The 21,866-nt window shown below is 41.6% G+C and overlaps 1 protein-coding gene across 1 annotated transcript; it reads left to right on the top strand.

The window, feature by feature from the left end:
* Positions 1-1,754: 1,754 nt before the first annotated feature.
* On the top strand, positions 1,755-21,647 carry nfkbie (nuclear factor of kappa light polypeptide gene enhancer in B-cells inhibitor, epsilon). Its single transcript, XM_063223117.1, has 6 exons — positions 1,755-2,590; positions 5,687-5,789; positions 15,060-15,270; positions 15,951-16,039; positions 18,649-18,897; positions 20,751-21,647. The coding sequence occupies exons 1-6, from the start codon at positions 2,232-2,234 to the stop codon at positions 20,817-20,819; spliced, it is 1,080 nt and encodes a 359-aa protein (XP_063079187.1). The 5' UTR covers positions 1,755-2,231; the 3' UTR covers positions 20,820-21,647.
* Positions 21,648-21,866: the final 219 nt, after the last annotated feature.

The raw sequence follows: 21,866 nt of genomic DNA, 5'->3' as shown, positions 1-21,866 counted from the left end.
GGGGCCCTAGGCTGCAGCCCTATCTAGCCTTTGCGTTAATCCAGCCGTGGTGGTCACAGATGAAACAGTGACCACCTGACGGATTATCAATGATCACTTTGCTGTCCTGAAAAATATCTACAATTGCATGGTTTTGAAAGTTTGATAAATGAGGGCAAGAGTTTGAAACAACTATATGTGTGACCTCAAAGATGTCTCTCCGACTGGTATATGGCATTTTAAAAGAAAAGGCCAATTGCCTTTTTGTGTTTTACAGGCATAGGCCTAGTAGATATATCAGTTTTCATTTGGGTACATCTAGTCACACTGACATTTTACCATGATCTTGTTTTTGTAGGCCTATAGCGCAACACAGTCAAGGCGACTGGAGTGCATTTTAACTTGGCAAGTCAGTTAAGTCTGACTTTAAAAAATATAGTAGCCTAGAGCTATGCATGTGCTGTATCGACATGGTACGCTGACTTATCTTGCGTTCATTCACTGTATACTGCCCTCCTCTGGCGAAACGCAAAGCAAAAACACAACTTACCCAACCGTATCTCACTCATTTCGTGAAGTATTCACGAAAAAAATAGAGTAATTTTCGTGGTGCATTCACGTTATTGCCCGCCTTTCGTAAAGTCTTCACGAAAATAATAGATTAATTTTCACGCTGCCTATTCACTTGAATTGCCCGACTGTTGCCTAGCGACCCACTAGTTTGAAGCCTACCGTCACATGGCAATCAAACATTTCAAACAAGCAATTTAGGGTTAGGTTTAGGGTCAAGGTTAGGGTTAAGGTTAGGGTTAAGGTTAGCTTTAGGGTTAAGTAGGGTTAGGGTTAGGGTTAGGGTTAGGGTAACCATAGCAGCAGTGGGGCAATTCAAGTGAATAGGCAGCGTGAAAATTAATCCGAATCTCACTCATTTCGTGAAGTATTCACGAAAAAAATAGAGTAATTTTCGTGGTGCATTCACGTTATTGCCCGCCTTTCGTAAAGTCTTCACGAAAATAATAGATTAATTTTCACGCTGCCTATTCACTTGAATTGCCCGACTGTTGCCTAGCGACCCACTAGTTTGAAGCCTACCGTCACATGGCAATCAAACATTTCAAACAAGCAATTTAGGGTTAGGTTTAGGGTCAAGGTTAGGGTTAAGGTTAGGGTTAAGGTTAGGTTTAGGGTTAAGTAGGGTTAAGGTTAGGGTTAGGTTTAGGTTTAGGTTTAGGGGGCATAAGGCGTAAGTACCGAAAGGGCGTCGAATTAGTGAGTCCCGAGTGTATCAGCAGTGTTCTGTCAGCACCCCCTCCCCGCCCCTGCAGACGTTTGGATAACCATAGCAGCAGTGGGGCAATTCAAGTGAATAGGCAGCGTGAAAATTAATCTATTATTTTCGTGAAGACTTTACGAAAGGCGGGAAATAACGTGAATGCACCACGAAAATCACTCTATTTTTTTCGTGAAGACTTTACGAAAGGCGTGAGATAGGGCTCGCTGACGGCACAACTGCTTGAAAAGAATCTAAAAGCAATTTTAAAATCTGAATGTCTTAAAACATGTTTTACATTACATTTAATATATCTTGCTGGTGGTAAACACTGGATGCAGAACATCACATTCCATGCGTCATGATCTGACAGGTCTGCTCTGAGATTGGGAGTATTGGTTTCTGAATCTATTGGTAAACTTCGGAATATCCTGCCATAATTAAATTGGTTGAATTACTGTGAAGCAGTCTAGGTCAAGTGATCGTGAAGCCAGGGACACTCCAAAGTGCAAAGGAACTGGAATAGGTCTATAATAACATGCCACTCCCTTTGGGGAATCCCCCAACAAACACAGCTTCTGCCTTGCGCCGACCAAACTCGTCGTTCACATGGCGCTTCACTCTTGCGGGCAACTCACACAGTCCGAGTGTACTTCACAAGTTTATCTAGTACTAGTTCACCAGTACTATCGTTAGTTTGAAGTTGAACTTGGGCCAGTTCACTTCTGGTCTTGTGCGTTTCGTTCAGCTGCAGACAATGTTGTCGATAGGGTCTTAACGCAACGGAGAGAGAAGGTTTTTTTTTCGCTCTGTGGTGTTTGCGAAGCTATTGGCGGTGGCATGAAACGAAACAACACTTTGTCCCCGTGGAGTCACAGCGGAACAACTATATTTCAGGCGATATCAACTTTATCTATTTGGAGCAGACCCTCTCCAAAGCGCCGGGTACAGGGTCGGGAGCAGGACCAATTCTGACTGCGGCATGGCGAGCGGCGACGAGGAGAAGGGGAAACTCGACTTGCTGGAGGACAACCGAATTGACTCCGGTATCGACTCGTATAAGTCATTTTCAAAGGACGAGCACCATCCCAAGCCGGGGGGACACGCGCACAGGCCCGGTGATGATGGGGAGGTTAGAGACAAACTCGATAGCGTGGTCGAGGAACGCCACGACTCCGCGTATATTTCAACTTCCATTACAGTCGACAGCCTAACTGACATTTTAGAAAAGACTTGTTCCACAGCAGACCCTCGGGACACGGGGAGTGAGGAGACATCTGATCCCAACGAAGGCGAAGTCGATCTGGATCTTCTAACCACTATCACAGACGATGGAGACACGTACGTACAGTATCTCTGTTTGTTTGCATTTCCCCCACAGCTGTGGCCTTGCACGTTTGCAAGAATGTTTCTTCAAGAAGAGGTGGGGAAGGAAACGTTACAATGTTGACAGCTGCCAAGTCAGCGACCCCCCTCCATCACAGGCCTGCATTTTGCAGATTGAGTCGCCCTGGTAATGGAGCACCAGCCACATGCTGATCTAACCTCTGATTTGTAGCACATCAGCACTGAAGCCTATTGCAAGTGATGTTATGGCAAAGTTTATGAAAGTATAATATTAAGATAGGCATACATCTTCATCTAGTAGACAGCAGTTGATATCTGTAACTGCGCTGCCCACTTTATTTCGAAATAAAATGCACTGGTAAATGCATTTAGTATTTCCAAAACAGTTGGGCAGCACACTTGTCGAGGCCTATGGTTGGGCGTACATACTGGTTTGCATCTAATTTGGGGGTAGGCCTACTCAGTTGCCTATCAAAATGCACATTGGGACTTGTCAATGCATGCATGCATACTGTGCCTTTAATTAATATTGACCTTTTTTGTTATATCTTATTTTTGAACTGAAGACTGTCTATATACGCTGTTAGTCTCAAAAAGCAGAAGTGAAGAATAATGGAATTTCCCCTGCTGGGCTGGACACATTCTGATTCTGTCTCTCTGTCTCTCTGTCTCTCTCTCCATTCTCTGTCTCTCTCTATCTCTCTCACTCTCCATTCTCTCTGTCTCTCTCTGTCTCTCTGTCTCTCTCTCTCCATTCTCTGTCTCTCTCTCTCTCTCTCTCTCTCTCTCTCTCTCTCTCTCTCTCTCTCTCTCTCTCTCTCTCTCATATGCACATGCACCTGCAGACATCAAGAAATCAAGAAGGGTGTCAGTCAAAAAATGCTCAGTGCACAGAAAACTCAGGAGAGTATGTATGGTGTGCAAGTTAAAATGCTTGCTTATGCTATTAGCTGCCAGAGGTAGGCCTGTTGCTCCACAATGTCTCAGTGTCTGCCTCAGCTGCCGTCTCATTTCCTCCTCAGACAGGTTTCTGTTGTTTATTTCAGTTTCCCGAGCGAGAGGGTCTCTCTGAACATTCATTCATGACACACCGGTGGCTTGGCTTTTTCTAACGACCCCATTTTGCCTCTGACATTTTGAATTTTTTGACGTAGACCTCCGTCTCGTCTCAAGGAAACTTGCGGTGGCAGACGACAGGCTACACAGAACGCATCACCAGCAAGTTTCTGTGACATAAGGCTTGAGACTGTGCTGCTGTGACTTTTGCAATCACAACCGCATGGCCTGCCATGCATACCATGGCCTGCACGCAACAGGCGCCGACCATTTTGAAGCTGTTGCACAATTCATTTCAAAATCACAACCATGTTTTTATGCCAAGTACCCTTAGAAACTTCTCATTTTACTTCATCACTACACACCCCAGCATATATCATGCAGTCGCATGCATACAATGCAATACGGTGGATCCAAGGGTCACACAAGAGCGCTTCAGCTTGTTTCACAGAACGGAAACTGAAATGGTAATGCAATAGTCCAGGCTATATTAGGACAGGGGGACTTCCAGTGTATGAGATGGGCCTCAGGTGTACCTTCCCCATACAGTAGCCTACGTTTGGTGACTAAAGGGCTGCCTGAAACATGCTCATCCTCAGATGCGCTCAGGATGAGGTGTCCTGAACTTTCCACAAACCAACTTGACCCTGTGGCACACAACAAACCCTGTCATGTAATGATTGACTCAGTAAATAAGTGACTGGCTGGCTGGCTCGGTAAATAATAGCATAGTGTGGCATAAACAATAGCATGTTGGAGATGTGTGTGGTCATTCAAATACCTTCCTCACATCATAAACTGCTCATCAGGAAATCATTGTGTGAGAGTTAAAGCAAGTAAACTGCTCTCACTTGACCTCCTGAAGAGACTGCAGGGTCATGCCAGCAAGCACTTTCACTGTCACAGCATTGAATGCTTATTATCACTACAATTTAGGGTGGCCAGACGTCGGTCTTCAGGACGGACCGTCCGTCTTTTCAGTGCCTTGTCCGGCGTAAGGCACAGCATTAAGCCTGACAAAAATGCATTAAAATGCATGAAGTTGCATCTAAGAAATGCAAAATTTTTGGGGGGAGGATCCCCAAACCCCCCTTTTACCTTTTACCTGTCACGGACATGGTCACTCTACTACAATTGTCAATGGAGTATGATTTGTGTATGATCCCCATTTTAAATAAGTAGAAGTGTGTTGCCTCATGCTATGACTCCTTTTACAACAATTACCAACCAGAAACGTGCTCATAGTCATACTAGAAGCAAAGATACTGTATTAGTTTACCATGTATCGGTACCAAAGTGACCAAGTGCGTAAATGTTTTACTCTAGATAAGTTGCCTTAGTTAAATAATCCAGGAGCCTCTGGCCCTGCCGTGGCCAACCGGTAGGGCACTCGTCTACCATGCAGCCCCGGGTTCGATTCCCGGCCGGGGTCCTTTGCCAACCCCTCCCCATCTCTCTCCCCATTCGCTTCCTGTCCACCTATCACACTGCCCTGTCCATAATAAAGTCTAAAAGACCAAAAATATATTTGAAAAAAAGTTGCCTTAGTTAAGTGCAGGAGCCTCTTCACTGTAAAGTGTTGAGGTGATGCACATGTGCTTGGGGTGCATGTGACGCAGTGAAACATGCTGATGCTCATCATTCAGCACTGTCTTACTGGGAACCCGGTGTCTCAGTCTCCAGTGTTTGTTTCTGGAAAGAGTTTGCAAGTGCGATTTTTGAAGGTTGTGGCCACTGTAGCTGCAAAAATTCCAATGTTGCGCAACTCGAACCGCTCTGTGCTCAGACAGCCCTTCCACTACCTGTTGATGCTGATCTTTTGTCAAGACAAATTCTGAGTATTTCTTGCCACATTTTCCCCCCATTCGCTCTGTCTCTTGTCTTTTTTTATGTTTTTTTTCCTCTGACACTGCTCTTCTTCTTCTTCTTTTGATTTGAATGAACAATGGTACACCTACATTCACGCTCACATGGTTAACGTCAATGCTGAAGCATTAACTGGAAACCCCTCTTCTCTTTTTTTTTGTTCCTCAGCTTCCTGCATCTAGCAATAATCCACGAGGCTACAGACTGTGCAAACCAGTTGATTGAGATTTTCCCCAAAGAGGTCCTGGACATACAGAACAATCTCTACCAGGTAAACACTTCACTGTGCTCTGAAACCAAAACTTGGTCTTGTGTGTGTGTGTGTTTTTTCACTGTGAGGTGTTGGCTTTCCCTGGATAAAATTCCTGCCCCTTAGACCCATGGCTGTAATCCAGCTCTGAGCTTTCTGTCTGCGACATGTTTAGTCTCAGGTGCTTTCATGAGGAAGTAGGAGCTGGAACTCCCCCTGTCATTGACTAAAAATATGTCACCATTGAGAAAGTAGGTTGGGGTATGTGCGTGTGACTCTGGAAGGTTTTTAGTACCTAGGTTTTAAATACATTTTCCTGTTCAGGAACATTTAGTATTTGTAATGCTAATCAAATTCGAGAGAATTCTTTTTCTGTTATCTTCCTGGTAAGTTGCAGCAGTGCCTGAACTGGTCGTGTCAGTAAGTAGATAAGCAAAGAGTATCAAGTTGGTCGTAATGTCTTTGGTATTTGTACAAATCATATGGCAGGGTGATGTGATGTGGACTGAAAATGAAAGCTAGAGCGTTTAGACATAAATGTTCAATAATGTATGTAATAAAGATAAAAGATACTATGTCACACCATCCAAGGACAAAAAGACACCGGTCACCTGCACTCTTCACTCTACTTTGCTTTTCTATTCCTTGAAACAGTTGGGTACATAACTGCGGAATCCGTCACTTGACCAGGGGGTCTTGTGTAGTTCATTAGGTAGAAGGAACAGTCAGCATTTTAGAGAATGACTCATGGAACACTATTTATTAGTTTTTTTCTTTCTCTCTCAAAGACAAAGTCTGCCAAATGCCACACACACATTAAAGTCAAATCTCTCTGGTCGTCTTGCTCACGGATTTCCTCTTGGTGGTCAGCATCTGCCCTCCAGGATTGAGTAAGCGCCAAAATTGTCACCTCAGACTCAGTCACACATAGGGTGGGTTGAAACCCCCTGCTTCTCAATGAAAAATGGCTCATCGCTACACACACACACACACACACACACACACACACACACACACACACACACACACACACACACACACACGGTCTGCAGTTGTTGATTCGTCTGCCTCCCACATGTTTTTTTGTCTTCTGACTACGCAGGCAGCAGCCAGCTTCCTCAGACTCCCTTTTGCAAAGACACTCATTTTACTACCCTCCCTCCTCCCACCTCCTCCTCTGCTGTCCAGCCAGCACTGAGCCTCCTCTTAAGTCCTTCACTTCACTTCAATTCACTTCACATCACCACAGACATTTGCTGCTGTTCTCCCCTGTGTCGACCGCAGGCGCTTCTGCCCTCCTCTCCAGCTCCCTTGAGTTGTTTCCTCTTCACCGCCCGCATCCCCGAAAGGGTGTTTTTGTGTGCGTGGCGTTTCCTTGTATCATCATCTCTCCTCGCCCCAAATCTCCAAAACATGTTTTTGTGCAAGCTCATTCAACTGGAATTCGTTTGTATGGTTGCAACAAGTGCATGCCTACTTCTTTAAACAAGGTTTAAAATGTAGAGATGCGTATCTGGTCATTGTATGTCTTGCTGTCATATGTGTCAATGAGCCTGTAACAAGACTGAAATCCAGAGGTGTACACATGTCTGCTTATACATGGGTTCTACATTTTTGTTTCCCCCTGGCTGCGCGAACCTCGCTGCGCACAACTCAACCTCTGATTGTTGGAAACCGCTGTCGGTCAAAAAATTTGCTCACATGGTTGGCTGCCAGTGTCTTGCCCCTCCTCATAACATTGTGTTTACAAACACTGCAAATCCATGTATAGGGTCTTTGTTGTGGTGCTGTGTCTATGGTTAGGATCCAGTGTTATTCTAAGGTCAATGTAGGGCTGTAACGATACTCAACTCATGATTCGGTTTGCATCACGATTTTTGACCTACGGTTTGGTACACCCCAGGATTTCTGAAATGTATGACATTTGAAGTTTGGAAGCACTCTCGCATTGTATCATATGGTTGTTTTCTGGACTTAAGGATAACACAATTTTGAAAGGCTGTATCTAGGGCTGGGCGCTATGGAAAAAAACCTGTATCACGATATGGATTTCCGGTACTTTATGTCACGATAACGATATATATCACGATATAGCACAATTATGTATGTTTTCAATCATTCTCTTTATTTTCTCTTTATTTTGTTGTGTTGCAAAACCACTTGTCTTAAAAATTAATATTTTTATTCTTATTTTTACAGTTATATGAACTTGGAGCATGTATAGTGACATGAAATGTAATTAAATGATCTTAAATAGTTTAAAATTCATAAAATTAGTTTATCACGATATAAACAATAGAATGGAAAGGGCACGATATAAAAAAAATATCACGATAGGGTCATTTCACGTGAAATCGGACGCTTTGGGACCCGACCGATCCGGATTTCAATCATACTTGGTGTGCCTTTTTAGTAGCAAGGTAGCACCCCAGAACTGCATTGGTTTGAATCTGACACTAAGCTCAGTAAAGGAATGTGTTACATTTTCAAGCATCAAAGGGTATGTTGTAGCTGTATATGATGGCAACTGGTGGCTAGCATGTGTTGAGGAATGTATGCCGAGCACTGGAGAGGTGAAACTGAACTTCTTGCATCCTCATGGACCATCTCCATCCTTCACTTTTCCCTTCAGACCAGATAGACTTGTCATGGATCATCAGGATGTGCTTCTGGTAGTGGAACCTATAACTGCAACGGGACGTACTTATACATTATCTACAAAAGACACAGCTGCTGCTTCAAATGCACTGGTAGAGTACAAAATGAGAGTGTAGCCATTGATTATCTCTTTAAAGTATGGTAAAGGGAAGATGACACAGGTACACAGAGAAGGAATGTTCAAACATTCACATATCATCATTTGGTGTGTATAAATGGACATCTGCCTTAGTTTCTGAAACCTGGGACCATGGAAACTGACCATTTTTGTTTTGTTTTTGTTTTGTCATGTGATGCTACTATGGTATTACCATATTATTAGTAAGTGGTCTGTATGATGCCATATTTGGGAGTCAAATTCTCTCTGAAATGAATAAAGAACCGAACACCAGCATTTGAGGTGTTGCTAATGACATTGCCGGCTACGTTTGGACAAGGAACTGGCCATTTTAAAATATAGTTTTTTTAGATATTCAATTTTTAATTTTTCAATTTATCATAATTCATATTCTGAGGGTTGTTGTACAAAGCGGATTCCAAAAAAGTTGGGACACTTTGTATTTTGTGAATAAAATCAAAATGCTGGCATTTTTAAAACATCTAATATGTTAATAAGGTAGAGCATTATGTACAGACAACATATCAGTTGTTAAAGTTGAGCAGAATTATTGTTTTGAGGTAATTATGTGATCATTTAAAATTTGGCCCATGCAACAAATCTCAAAAAAGTTGGGACAGGGCCAAAACATGTTGTAATAGTTGGATAATTCTAAAAATTACACAAGGAAGAATATTTTAAAAGGAACTATATTGACTGCCAACATGAATGCACAAATAAAATACCATCACATAGAGGCTATGGCACTCAGCGGCGAAGATTTTGAGGGACTAATTACTTATCTATTACACAGAAAGGTTGAATTATCAAAATTGCAGGCATATAAGGCCTACTTCCGTAATATAGAGTTCTGTGTAATCATTGCATGAGTTATGAGATCATGACATACTCGTGGTCAATAAGCAAACTATGACACTCCAACAATGACAGCTCTCGAAAAAATGACCATAAACACAACACTTGATTAATGCACATGATGCAGACATTAAACAGTGTTGCGTGCGGAAAAGCTCATTCTATGGACCTAGGAGACATGTGAAACTGTCCTCTGATTACAGAATGGTAAATATTAAATCCATTTTGAAAATTATGGAGTCATGCACCCTCCAGGTTATATAGAAAATGAACACTTCAGCTTGATTTAGTGGTCAGTCTGAAAGACAGCATATATGATGGTAAGGGGGTGCAGAGGTGACTTGGTTAGGGTCTTCTTACTCATGTAGAGCATTAAAATGAATGTTGAATGATACATACAGACTTTAAACAGCAAACATAGCTACCAAGGCATTATATTTTGGAGCACCGCCTTTAGATATTGCCCCATAAAGGTGGCAAATTTCAATCTCTACTATGTTCCAACAGTGTGGTCCATCATTAGAGTAAACAGGTCACAAAATTGTTTTCTTGCAGTCAGGATATGCCACATATTAAGCATAACAAAAAGGTAAACAAGTTGAAGAACACACCTATCAGTTGAGCTGCTGAAATCATGTCTCGCACATCAAAATATCTAATTTTTGAATAAAATTATGCCATCAGTCAAAGTATCTAACTGTTCAGTCTCATCCCTTGTGTTGTGCTTAGTCTTATCCAATATAAAAAGCATTTCATTGTCCCTGTCCCAACTTTTTTGGGATTTGTTGCAAGGGTGAAATTTTAAATGATCACATAATTACCTCAAAACAATAATTCTGCTTGACTTTAACAACTGATATGTTGTCTGTGCATAATGTTCTACCTTGTTAACATATTGAATGTTTTGAAAATGCCAGCATTTTGATTTTATTCACAGAATACAAAGTGTCCCAACTTTTTTGGAATCCGCTTTGTATTCCAAGCTGATTGTGTAATATGTAGAGCCAGAAAAGAGCTTTCAAACAATACCACAGGCATCTTTTTGTGACTAACACTGGCTGATATATTCAAGGCTGAATGTATAGTGTCCTACCCTAAAATGTGAACCTTTCCTTGTCTGTTTCTCCCTTAATATTAGTGTCAGATTCAAACCAATGCAGTTCTGGGGTGCTACCTTGCTACTAAAAAGGCACACTAAGTATGATTGAAATCTGGGTCGGTCGGGTCCCAAAGTGTCTGATTTCACGTGAAATGACCCGATAACGATATATATCGTCATATTGCCCAGCTCTAGGTGTATCATGATATTGCCTCCTTAGTCCTTACGTCACGATACAGTATCGTGACTCTGAGTATCGTGATTTCTTGGTTCGATCCAATATTGTTACAGCCCTAGATCAGTGTGTTATTCTTACCATTCCTCCAAGAGAGGGAGCGAACGATGGCCCCAAGTAATGAGGCCAACTTAAATTAGGACAACATTTGTTCAGGTGCACTGTAAACTGCGGATCTTTTTCATCAGGGCTCTTGCTAGGCACAGATTGGTATGCATAGTTTATGTAAATTTCGCTTAGTTTTATGAGAAACTTCTAACACTTAAAAGCAGACACTTTAATATCCACTTAATTCGTTAATTAATTAATTAACTAATAACACTTAAATCCAAAGCGGTTTACAGTTTTTCTAAGTACAGGATATTGTCCATAGATGCGTGTGCTGTGCAGTAGGCCCCCAAATTCTTCCCACTGGGTGTGGGATTGGAACATACAATGCTCCGCAACCATAGCTGGACCCAACAGCTGATCCCATAACCCAGTCAGCTATGACAGACGGATACGTTTAGCACCAGGCGAGGTTATAGGTTGGCATTCCTTCTGCTTGGAAGACTCCGAAACATTTGGTTGGAAATACAGAATGTCTTGAAACAATACTGTGATGACTTGAAATAGAGAAGTGTTTATTTGGTCAACCTGGTTTGAGCGTCAGTACACCACAAAGGTGCGTGCGTGGCATGGTGGTGCTCAGATGACTGGAAACATCACCATTTCCACTATTTCAACAGTCTAGAATGTGTGGCCAGCCACTCAACCAGCAAGTGATTCCAAATAAACCCCTATGCACCATCACATTATATTCCTCTTTATGTTAGCGCTGTAGGAACCAGTCAGATGTTCCATGTGGTATGTATGAACCATGGCGTGTTTGTGAAAGACACAGAGATACCCAATGGTCGAGTTGTATAATCAAACCAGAGGGGATGGTCAAAGATGGATTTTGATTGTTGGGGGTTTCTCCCCGAGGAAGTTTTGAAAAAATGTAATTGTTAAAAGTGCAATTTTAACACAATATGTGAAGAAGTGAGGCCTGTTTTAGAGGCGGATAATTTTTGACCATTTTCATTGAGGGGGATGATCTTAGACCATTTTCGTTGTAGGCTCATCCTCACAACTCAATCCCTGGAGATACCTTGTGTTCTCAAGGCCACTCCCAGCGGCTGCTCACTCCACTTGCGGCCCAGTTGAAGAGCCTTGCCGATGTAAAACCGTACCAAGCAAGTTCCATCAACCTTTCATGCATATGTATGAAGCGTATAACTTGGCACTGTGCAATGTAAAAGTGGCTTGTGTGTATTATAGATACTGATAAGAGTAAAAGTATTCACATTCCACCTCTCTGAGGCCAGGTGCAGGACAAAGGCGCATCTGATAGTGGAAAAAGTAGAAGTCTGTACATTGTAGCTCCGCTTTGAAATTTATTTAGGTCATACAACGTTTCGACCCAACAGGGTCTTCATCAGGCATGGATATCTACTATAGGATATTGTACATGAAGGGATGTGTGCTCTGCTCTGCCTTGGTGCTCTCCACTGTAGAGATTTGTTTGGTGACACCACATGCGGAACTGTGTCCGTTTCCTTGACATGCCACCATTGTAAAGAGTGGCACCACATCCACATATTTTGAGAGGTTTTTACTTGTTCCTCATTTGATCACCATCCCAGGTGAAAAACCCATATATTTAAAGTGCATATATACTTTTTACCATATCGAACCATACCATACCATATACTTTTTTGACCGTACTAAGTTCAAAGTTTTCGGCGATTTAAAGTGTGCTTCATTGAAATATTAGTGCGGTGAAGCACTACTAAAGCAGTACTTCAGCACACTTGCAGCACACTGAGGCTGCTAAATTGGCACCGCTTTTGGACAACTTTAAGTGCACTACAAGCATACTTTTGAAAGTATGCTCCAAACACACTTTTCATGCATTCGTATGGCATTAAGAGTGTGCTGGAGTACTCTTCTATGACATTTTATTGTTACTTGAAGTTCAATAAAAGTATATTAACTTCATGCTTCTTTGGACTACATTGGAACACTTCAAGTCTGTAAAAAGTATATCATGTTAAGTATTGTAAATATATTAACAGGTATGCTTGTAGTACGTTTACAGTACACTCCCAAGTACATGAAATAACATAAATGCAATACTATAATCCATGCTGTTTCTCAGAGCTTGTACATTAACCACATCCACAGGTCACATCAGTGATATGCATGCATAGCATGATTGCCATTCACAGTCATTGCAGGTTCACAGAGATTTTAGATACACATATCACTTCAACTCAGTCCTGTTTCATCTTCCTACACTTGTACACTTACTTTGATCCGCCATCCTTAGTTTGGTGCACTTAGAAAAAGTATACTTGCAATATGTTAAAGCAATTTACTTTAAAGCGCACTATAGAAAATCACACTTCGAAGACATTTGGGTGAAGTATAATCATTGTGCACTTTAAAAAAAGTGCAATTGCAATATGTTATTAAAAATATACTTTTAGTAAGTACACTATTAGTATATTCCTCTAAATACACTTTAGCCAAACATCTTCCAAGTCCACTTTAAGTATGGTTGGCTAAGTGTACTTTATTTGAGAGCAACTTAATTACATCTAATTTTAAGTACACTTTAAATAAGCATATTGTAAACATACTTTTTCTTGGCACAAAAAGTATGAGTGCACTTTTAACATGCTAAGTACACTTCAGTCGTGCTTTTATTGTACTTAATTGAACCACTTTTTCACCTGGGATGCCCCAGATTCATTCTCCATGGAAATGTATTGTGGTTTGGTCCTGCTCCTATCCTCCCTGTGCTTTTGTGGTGTTGTTTCCAAAAAACTCCCATCAATCACCCTTCTTGTTACTGATGTTCATGGTCACCCCCTCCCCAACTAAATTCTATGTCTACATCTGACCTCTTTGACCAAGTGGATTTCTTAAAATATTTACAGTAGCCTCTTACTGCAACAGGGGTCGCCTGCGACCCTATTCACTTGCTGAAAATGCTTCACTACATCATAACAACATTGCTATGACATTACAGAGAGCCATAGTGCTGCGCTAAGTATGATCAATAGTGAAGACATGCTGAGACATTACTTCAAGGACAAGTCCGGTATCTTTAACTTTTAGCACCTTATCTGAGTTTTCGGCAATGGCATACAGTGTTTGCTGTAATCATCTCTATTGTTCTGGATTTGATTTGGATTTGTTCAGAATGGCTGATTTTATGCAGGTGATTAGTATCATTTCACAGGTATTCCATAAAAAGTGTCCTAGTGAAATATGGTTTCTGTTGGGTTTAAGGCTTTTAATTAACCTTTTTCATCACCAGCCAAAATGGCTAGTAAATGTTAATCTCACTAGCCAAACACATACTCCACAATTGGTCAAAGTGGCTACTAAGTTTTATTTTCTACCAGCCAAACTGAATTTTCACCAGCATTTGGCTGGTTTGCCATTATTAATTTAGAGCCCTGGTTACGTTTCATTTGGCAGTGTTTGTTCTAGAGTTGTTAAAATCTGATCTCATCACAAGCAATTTCCTTTGTAATTGTTCTGGGTAGTTACAAATGGAAGATACCAGAAGCTGATATTCACCATGCTCACAATTGCACACAAAGACAAGTCAAGTCAAGTCAAGTCTGCTTTACTGTCAATTTCTTTACATGCACTGGCCATGTTTGACCAGTGCATGTAAAAAAATGGCAATAAAGCAGACTTGACTTGTCTTTGTGTGCAATTGTGAGCATGGTTAATATCAGCTTCTGGTATATTAGTACCTAGAACAGCAATTCATCAAAAAGCATTATTTTAGTGCTGTTTGTAATATCCAATTTACATTTTTGGTGTGTTCTCAAATGAAAGTGATACTCTTTAGGGTAGGAGTCTCTGTCTTCAGGCTTGCAGCACATCTTTGTACTGTAAGACTGTGTTGTTCATGTGCTTGATGTATTGTGGAGAATGTATGCATTATCACTTTTATTATACATTCATTTGTGAAATCAATATCCATTTACTCTGGATTGTCTGACAGTAATGTTTGAAAGGTATGACGAGTGGCTGACTCAGAGAGTGTCATGTTGTCAAGTGTCGTGTTTAAGTTTCTCCAGACCACGTTGCTGGAATGGCCTGTTGTATTTTGGATACATTTTATTTGAAGTGTCATGTTGTGTGTGTGTGTGTTGTGTGTGTGTATTTGTGTGTCTGTGTGGGTCTATTGATGTTTCATGTTGCTGTGTGTTTTTGTTTGGGTTTCTCCAGACCCCGATGTTTCATGTTGCTGTGTGTTTTTGTTTGGGTTTTCTCCAGACTCCTCTGCACCTGGCCACTTACCTGGACCTGCCGGCGGTGGTGCAGCGGTTGGTGGAGGCCGGAGCCTCGCTGTTCCTCCAGGACCGCGTTGGGAACACCCCCTTGCACGTGGCCTGTGAGCAGGGCAAGAGCGAGTGTGCCACCAAGATGACGCAAAACGCCACGGCCAGCCAGCTCAAACCTGTCATGGAGGCACAGAACTGGAGAGGTGGGTGTCAATGAAAACGCCAACAACAATATGAAGAGCTCTTTTCCAAAACGTATATATACATCTTCCAAAACGATATATTCATCTTATAGAATGTTGCGAAATTGTCATTTTTGTATTGGGCTTTCCATTGAATTTCATTGCAAAATGCATTTTATAGAGGTTTAAAAAGTATGTTCTGAAAAAGTTTGAATGGCAAGAATTCACACATAGATTATAGGACTTCTTAATAGTCAATTCCAATATTAAAATGCAAAAAGTCAAAAATGGTGGATATAGCGTTTTGGATCAGAGCTCTTCATATGTTTGCAGTGTGAGGTCATTGTATTTTCTCAATTTTAAGCCACAGTATGCACATTAGCCATTCAGCAAAGGAAGAAATGACAGCCAATGACTCATCGCGGCTTCATTCAAATTCCAAGCATTACCAATTAAGATATCTTGCAAACAGTCAATTTATCAATCAAACAAATCTAGCAAAGTATTTCGGTGAAGTGCTGCACATTCATCCATGCCTGAAGTGCCCTTGAGCAAGGCACCTGATCCAACATAGGAACTGCAACCAATACCTTGTATCTAAAAAAGTGTACGTCACTTTAAAGTATCAGCTAAGTGTAATGTAATGTAATGTAATGTTATGCATTGTAATGTAATTTAACATAATGCATACCTGTTTTCAGGTGTCACCTGCCTCCATGTGGCCACGATGCACAAGCGTCATCGTCTCATGAAGCTCCTCATTAAGAAAGGCGCCAACCTGAACGCTCAGGTGAGCCTCCCTCACCGGGCAGAACACGGCAATATATTGTAACACACAACACATACCACTTGTTTCAGTTGCAGTGGAGTGATGCTAAAATGTTTGGACATACCGTATGTCTGTGTCTCTTTACAGTTGTAAGGTTTGATTGTACATCGAATTCACTCTTTTTTTGAATACAAAGTTGATTTCAACAGGTTCAAAGCTTCCCAAAATCTCTTTTTTCTATTTTAAACATTTGTTTGTGTGAAATTGAAAAGGCAGGGTTATAAGCTGCAATGGGACCATCATGAAGGGTGGTCAAGTAAAAAGTGAGATCAGTAGCACGTCTGTCAGTATGTCTATATGCCAGTCAGTATGTCTATAGGTCAGTCAGTATGTCTACGTATATGCCAGTCAGTATGTCTATATGCCAGTCAGTATGTCTATAGGTCAGTCAGTATGTCTACGTATATGCCAGTCAGTATGTCTATATGCCAGTCAGTATGTCTATATGCCAGTCTGTCAATTGCGAGTGAGCCCTACTCCGAGGTTAGGTGAGCCGGCCTGGCGGGAACCTTGTAAGATTCATGAGGGCTCGAGCGCTGTACTGTAACTGGAGTTGGGGCATTAAAAGTCAGGACAGGCTCCGGGAGGTTTGAAGCTCAGTACGGGGGGATGGGGGGGGGTGAGGTGTTGGGGTTGTTGCAGGAAGGGCAGAGGGGGGTTAGGCAGGGGCAGGGGGATTTTTTTCTGGAGTCCCCCCTCTTCTGCCAGACCTCTCATATGACCACAGGAAAGGCCCAGCAACAACAGTCATTTCAGATGCACAGGAGTTATAAAGGGTCATAGTCACGGGACCTGGGGCAGCCGGAGGGACACAGCGATGAGCTCATGCTAAACGCTGCAGAAATGGCTGCACTTGTGGGGGTGTTTTGACGGCACCAATTGGAGAACGCATAGTGCATAAAAGGCTCTATGCTTGTGTCCTTAGTCGTCACTATAAACACAATATAAAATATACAAAATGAAATGGAAACTTGTCACTCTTCAGTGCAACATGTGTCTTCATTTACAAATTGGAATGAACATACTGTAGTTGTGCAAAATGAGAAAGGGATTTACACAGGTAGGCAGTAGTCAAAGAATTACCTTTAAAATTGTACATTAGTGAAAGAATTGCATTTAAAAGTGCCATAAAAATGTTTTATTCAGATTTGCTTGTTGCTTTCTGTCTTCGTACGTCTGGTGGTTAACTGTTAAAGGTGCACTGTGTAGGATGGTAGCCAGTAGGGCTGCACAATTAATCGAAAAAGAATCAAAATCGTGATAACGTAGTGAAATCGAACTTGTGATTTTAATCGTGACTTAATCGTGGCAATAGTGACCTACTTTTGAGAGCGTCCTTGAAGCCAGAACATACTGACAGGCTGGTGTTTCTGGCCTGAAATCTGTCCACTTAAGTTTCATGCTATTGCCTTTACATAATTATTACAATTCATTTTATTTTGCTCATCCCGTATGTAATTCATTCTTGGTTATATTTCATCTTGTTATAATTTTCAAAAAATCTACAAAAATCAATAATCGTGATTAATAATCGTGATTATGATTTTGACCAAAATAATCGTGATTATGATTTTGACCAAAATAATCGTGATTATGATTTTTTTCCATAATCGTGCAGCCCTAGTAGCCAGAGTAAGTATTGTAACTGCTGCTCTTTAAAACTGTGCTGTCTACTACAGATGTGATATTGTCATGAATATTTACTACATAATGGACTAATATTTATACTAGGATGACCAAAGTACAGTAGGTTTTGCAGCTAAAAATGTCTATTTCTGGAAATCAAAAATGGCAGACAGGGAGAAGATCCACCTTTTCATGTATAGATAGTGCAATTTTCCCAGTACAGTCATAATGAATACTTAGAATTTGATAGTGGTGTTAAGTATTCTTGAAAAATATAACATTTGAATTGGCAGCATGACTTTTGGAAATGAACTACTAAGCATATTACACAGTGCACCTCTAAAAGTGTCATAAAGGTTTGTTTTTCAGATATGCTTGTTGTTTTCTGTCTGGTGATTAACTGTTAACATGCAAGTGTGTTGACATTTCTTGTTGACTTCATCTGATGCGTCACTCACTTCACACCTCTAGTGCTTCCGCTCGATTTCCTATTTGTGTTTTGTCTCCTGGGTTCATGACCTCCTACTGTGTGTGCTGTTCTAAACTGTCTGCTGGTGGAGAGACACAGGCACACATAGATAGACACACACATACTGTACATAATATGCTCATTACTATGTACAGTATATTATGCACACATTTTTTTTCTCTCTCTCTCATTCTCATTCTCTCTCTCATTCTCATTCGCTCACTCACTCATTCGCTCACTCACTCACTCACTCACTCACTCACTCACTCACTCACTCACTCACTCACTCACTCACTCACTCACTCACTCACTCACTCACTCACTCACTCACTCACTCACTCACACAGTGAGGTTTGAGGTTTTATCCCTCATCTATTTGCAGAGATGATGAATGATCTGATGATGCCTTTTGTTTGGCTGTTTCTTTGCACCGATCATGTAAGAAACCGTCTCTCTCTTCTTCTTGTGCCTCCAGGAGGGCACGAGTGGGAAGACCCCGTTACACATGGCCGTGGAGCTTCACGACGTGACATCGGTCACCTTGCTGCTGAACCAGGGGGCCAACGTGGACGCCGCCATGTTCAACGGGTGCACGCCGCTGCACCTGGCCGTGGGCCGCCAGGACGCCGCCATCGCCAACCTGCTGTGCCAGTCGGGCGCCGACCAGATGATCCGCAACATGGAGGACGAGACAGCCCTGGATCTGGCCGACGGAAACGACCACGTATGTCTCAACCTCTTTTTTTATGTGCTTTTATTTTTTGGGGGCTTTTTTTATTTGCCTTTATTTTTATAGGATAGTGAAGGTTATGAAAGGAAGTGAGTGGGGAGAGAGAGATGGGGAAGGTACGGCAAAGGACCTGGGCCGGGAATCGAACCTGGTTCGGGAATCGAACCTGGGTCGGCCGCATATAGCAAAGGAGTGCCCTACCATTTGCGCCGTGGTGGGGCCTTTATGCCTTTATTTGATAGGTCAGTGTGTGTGAGAGGGAGAGAGAGAGAGATGGGCAGGAGGATCGCGATATGACTTCGGGCCGGAATCGAACCGGGTCCTCGGCACAACAGTCAATGTCCCAACTGTTTTTGCAGTCATGTCTCAACCTCTTTAGACAGTACACGTCACAAGCTCTTTAGCCAAAGTGGCTGCACGTCATTCATGCGATTTCTCTTGTGTAGTCCAAATAAGTAAGGGATAACGGCCGACGAAGTGACCGGTTATACGAAATTAAGAGACAAAGTTGCCTTCGCCAAGCCATTAATTTCTATAACCGGTCGACCTCGAAGGCCGTTATCCCGCTTATCTGCCGTTATGGTGGGGTACTTTTTAATCTATTATTGTCTGTAAAGTTGTAGGAACCATGTTCTATCAAGATAGAATGTTGCTGTGCGGGCGTCCAACTTGACGCGCCTAGAATCTTCGTTTGGTAGCCTGCCGACGCTGTGATTATTTAATTTTCCCTTGGCCATAGGCCTATACCACGGCGGGATGGAAGTTTAAAAACAAAAACTTGTGAAGCATTTCTACATGCTGAATCGACACATGTTGCATCACGCCTCTATTTCCCCCTGCTGATCATCACAGGCTACCTGTGAACTTTGTGCGTAAAAGAGAGAGAGAGAGAGAGAGAGAAAGAGAGAGAGATTCCCCACGCTAGGGTCATTTTTGATAACTCTCCCTTCCCCTTTCACACGTGTTCCTTCCCCACAAGAGGAGAGTAGCCTAATTTTTTTTTTAAAAGGATGTTTTCAGATCAATACCAAACGGAAGGCAGCGGGAAATAGCCTACATTTTAAAAACCATGGGAGTGGACCAGATGACGAGGTGACTCGTTTCGATACAATTGATGGCGAGGCAGGTGCTTAGAATTTCGGTACAGGGTATTTTTGTCATCTATTGCTAGGCCTATCTGTAAATTTGTAACCAATGAATTATGCCAACTGCAGAATATTTAGTGCGCACGTAATCAGGCGCGCCTCTATCAGATGCATGTAGTAGAACTTTTAGGGCGACATGACAACCAAATGCGATAGAACTGACGACTGGCTCTTGGCTTGACAACCAAATGCGATAGAATTAACGACTGACTCTCGACTTGATAAACAAATGCGATAGAACTAACGACTGGCTTTTGGCCATAGCAACCTGCAGTTTAGAATTAGTAACCTAACTTAGTCGCACGTTTGAAGCCTGACAGGCTATAGGGAATTAGTTGCAACCCCATCAGCCAATCAGAAAAGAGGATTTGTGTAGTTGTGTAGGCAGATAATTACATATTTTTGCACGCACACTGCTCCTAAATCGCTTGAAAAGTGAAGCCAACAACCACACCATTGGTTATCATTAACAGCATATGTATAATCTAGGGGGGGAGGCCAGGTGGGTCGGACAATAGGTTTGATCTGTCCATTAGAGCCCAGTCCATTTTTTTTTAAATATATACCTCTCAGGCCCCATGAAGCGACCGGAGGGGGTGGAGACGTAGATATTCCAAAGCTGTGTATTGTCTTTTCTTTCTTGCACGTCACGTCTGTTATTCATCTGAAATATAACCTTGTTTTTTTTTTCTTGTCCTGCAGATGCTTGCCCTTTTCCTCTTTGATGACATTCAGATGTCTGGAAGGCCGGTGGTTGGAGTGAACTTCTAAGAACCAAAGATCAAGTTGAGGCTCAGTCACAGAACGAGCCGTAACACCTCTCATTTACCAAGAACCTCATAGTATCTGTAGATATTTAAATATGTATAGAAAAAAAACAGTATCTCTATCTAAAGTGGCAGTTGCTTCAAGTCAACAGGTGTGTGGAGTACATATCTCCTGAGTTTTCATAGATTTGGCTTGAAAATGTGTTTACAACATTTAATGGTACAAATATTTAGAAAACAGAAAAACATGTTAGGTTGGTGGTTATGATGTATATCTCAAGGTGAAGAATTGTCAGTCATTATAGTACACTGCATCAGGATATTTCTTGGAAGATATATGATGCATTATATGCCTTTCTGAATCTTTTAATGACATGGAAATACTGTTCAAGATTGTGGAGTGGCTGTGTGAGACAAGCTTTTCAACCAAAATAGGTTTATAGATTGTCTTTACCTTGTAAATTCAGGAATGCTTTCCTCTTCCCTTACAGCTGTCATTGTTTTTGTATGTTACATCGTTGTCTGAAGTGCATTGCTGGCCTTGAAAACAATTGCATTATACTCAGTTCAATCAGATGATTTACACTGACATATGAAAACGCACTCATATTTGTCAATTCAGCTTTTATTTAAATATGCGATTCTGCCTTGACTGCTCTGTGTGTGTGATGGCAATTTACATCATACAGTAGGCCTACTTGTCTATGAGATGTTAATTTTACTTTCTTTGTCATGAATACTGCGTATTGCTTTTTACTAGTCATCCTTAAGTTTTTTTTTCCTCTGGATGTACAACAGTAGACTATATTTTCTAATAAAACAAGTAAGCTCATGCCATGTCTAGTTTTTTTCTTTCCAGTGCATGGGCCTACATTTTAAATGGGTTACAACACACTCAGGACTAAAGGATGCCACACTGTGAAAATTGGAACCAGTCTTTGAAAACATGACCATTAAAAACTAAAAAGGATTTAAGTGTGCATACATTTTTGTTTCAATCTTTAGGCTAGCTTTCTCTTTCCAAATTCAAATCATTCTCCTGAGTGCCATT

Source organism: Engraulis encrasicolus, chromosome 18 (genome assembly GCF_034702125.1).
Source record: "Engraulis encrasicolus isolate BLACKSEA-1 chromosome 18, IST_EnEncr_1.0, whole genome shotgun sequence".
Taxonomy (NCBI): Eukaryota; Metazoa; Chordata; class Actinopteri; order Clupeiformes; family Engraulidae; genus Engraulis; species Engraulis encrasicolus.
Note: the sequence above shows the minus strand (reverse complement) of the source record. Positions and strands in the feature narration are given on the sequence as shown.